Below are 1,992 nucleotides of genomic sequence, written 5' to 3' on the forward strand. Positions count from 1 at the left end.
AACCTGTGAATGTGTTATTATATGGAGAGATGAATTAATCAGCTGGCCTTACAACTGGATAATTATGGCCGGGCATGGTGGCTCACGCCTGTAATCCCAGCACTTTGGGAGGCAGAAGCAGGAGGATGATTTGAGCCCAGGGGTTCAAGACCAGCCTGGGCAACATAGTGAGAGCCCATCTCCGTAAAAAACTAACGAAAACTGGGCGCAGACCAGGCGCAGTGGCTCACACCTGTAATCCCAGCCCTTCGGGAGGCCGAGGAGGGTGGATCATTTGAGGCCAGGAGTTTGAGACCAGCCTGGCCAACATGGTGAAATCCCGTTTATACTAAAAGTACAAAAATTAGCCAGGCACAGTGACAAAAATTGAGCCCAGGGGTTCAAGATCAGCCTGGGTAACACAGTGAGATCCCATCTCTTTAAAAAACAAAGAAAAACTGGGCACAGACCAGGCGCAGTGGCTCATGCCTGTAATCCCAGCACTTTGGGAGGCTGAGGCGGGTGGATCACTTGAGGCCAGGAATTTGAGACTAGCCCGGCCAACATGGTGAAACCCCGTTTATATGAAAAATACAAAAATTAGCCAGGAACAGTAGCCAGTTACTATGGAGGCTGAGGCAGGATGATCGCTTGAACCTGGGAGGCGGAGGTTGCAGTGAGCTGAGATGGCACCACTGCACTCCTGCCTGGATGACAGAGTGAGACTCTGTCTTAAAAAAACAAAAAACAAAAACAAGCAAAAACAATAATAAAAACTGGGCATGGTGGCTCACACCAGTAATCCCAGCACTTTGGGAGGCTGAGGCAGGCGCATCACTTGAGGTCGGGAGTTCGAGACCAGCCTGGCTAACATGGTGAAACACCGTCTCTACTAAAAAACAAAACAAAAAATTATCCGGGCGTGTTGGTGCATGCCTGTAATTCCAGCTATTCAGGAGGCTGAGGCAGGAGAATCACTTGAACCAGGAGGCAGAGGTTGCAGTGAGCCAGGATCGTGCCAGGCTGGGCAACACAGTGAGACTCCGTGTTAAAAAAAAAAAAAAAAAAAAAGGCTGGGCACGGTGGCTCACGCCTGTAATCCCAGCACTTTCGGAGGCCTAGGCGGGCGGATCAATTGAGATCAGGAATTCAAGACCAGCCTGGCCAACATGGTGAAACCCCATCTCTACTAAAAATACAAAGAAGTTAGTCGGGCGTGGTGGCCTGCGCCTGTAATCCCAGCTACTCAGGGGGCTGAGACGGGACAATCGCTTGAACCAGGGAGGCAGAAGCTGCAGTGAGCAGAGATCGCACCACTGCACTCCAGCCTGCGCAACACAGCCAGGCTCTGTCTCAAAAAAACAAACAAACAAAAAACCAAATTGCAAATAGCAAAAGTGTAATCCCATTGAGAAAAAAACGTAGGTGACACAAACGTGGTAAAAGGCACAGGGCCAGGCTGGAAGGGAGTACCCAGACGCTCCGGAGCTGTCCAAGACTCCAGCGGCGGAAAAGCTGGGCTGAGGAAGTGCCCTTCCTCTACGCTTCTGGTGCCAATGTCCCCTGCTGTGCCCACCCTGGGTCCCTGGCCTGAGCTCAAAACCAACTCCGAGCTAGGGAAGCTCCGAGCCGGGGTGCTTCTAGCGTGCCCAGGCCACTCCTCCCCTTCACTTCCTGATAGTGAGGGCGCGGCAGAGGCGAGGTGCGGAGGTGCGGGACCATAGTCAAGCTGGATGGTAGTGGAATCCACCTGTGCGTGATAGGTTACAGAAGGGAGAGGTGAGGCAGGTTACAGAAGGGAGAGGTGAGGCACGGTGAGGTCCGCAGGGATGTGGAGACGCGACGGGGAGGACTGGGACGAAACGAGACTAGGTCCGCAGGGGTATAAGGAGAGCAGTGCAGAGAGTTGGGACGAGGAGGGGTCTACAGGGTTGTGGGGGGCGCGGTGGGGAGCGGAGGAGTCCGCAGTGGTGCAGTGGCTCGGCCGGGAGCACTGGGGAGACGCGGCGCTCC

General features: G+C 53.8%; 1 protein-coding gene across 1 annotated transcript in view; it reads left to right on the forward strand.

Moving 5' to 3' along the window:
- Positions 1 to 1,808: 1,808 nt before the first annotated feature.
- The window catches only part of CEMP1 (cementum protein 1), a 2,781-nt gene continuing 2,597 nt past the window's right edge, over positions 1,809 to 1,992 (forward strand). The window contains 1 exon segment of the mRNA XM_011927445.1: positions 1,809 to 1,884. Coding sequence (XP_011782835.1) covers positions 1,809 to 1,884 — 76 coding nt within the window.

Source organism: Colobus angolensis, unplaced genomic scaffold (genome assembly GCF_000951035.1).
Source record: "Colobus angolensis palliatus isolate OR3802 unplaced genomic scaffold, Cang.pa_1.0 Scaffold717, whole genome shotgun sequence".
NCBI lineage: Eukaryota > Metazoa > Chordata > Mammalia > Primates > Cercopithecidae > Colobus > Colobus angolensis.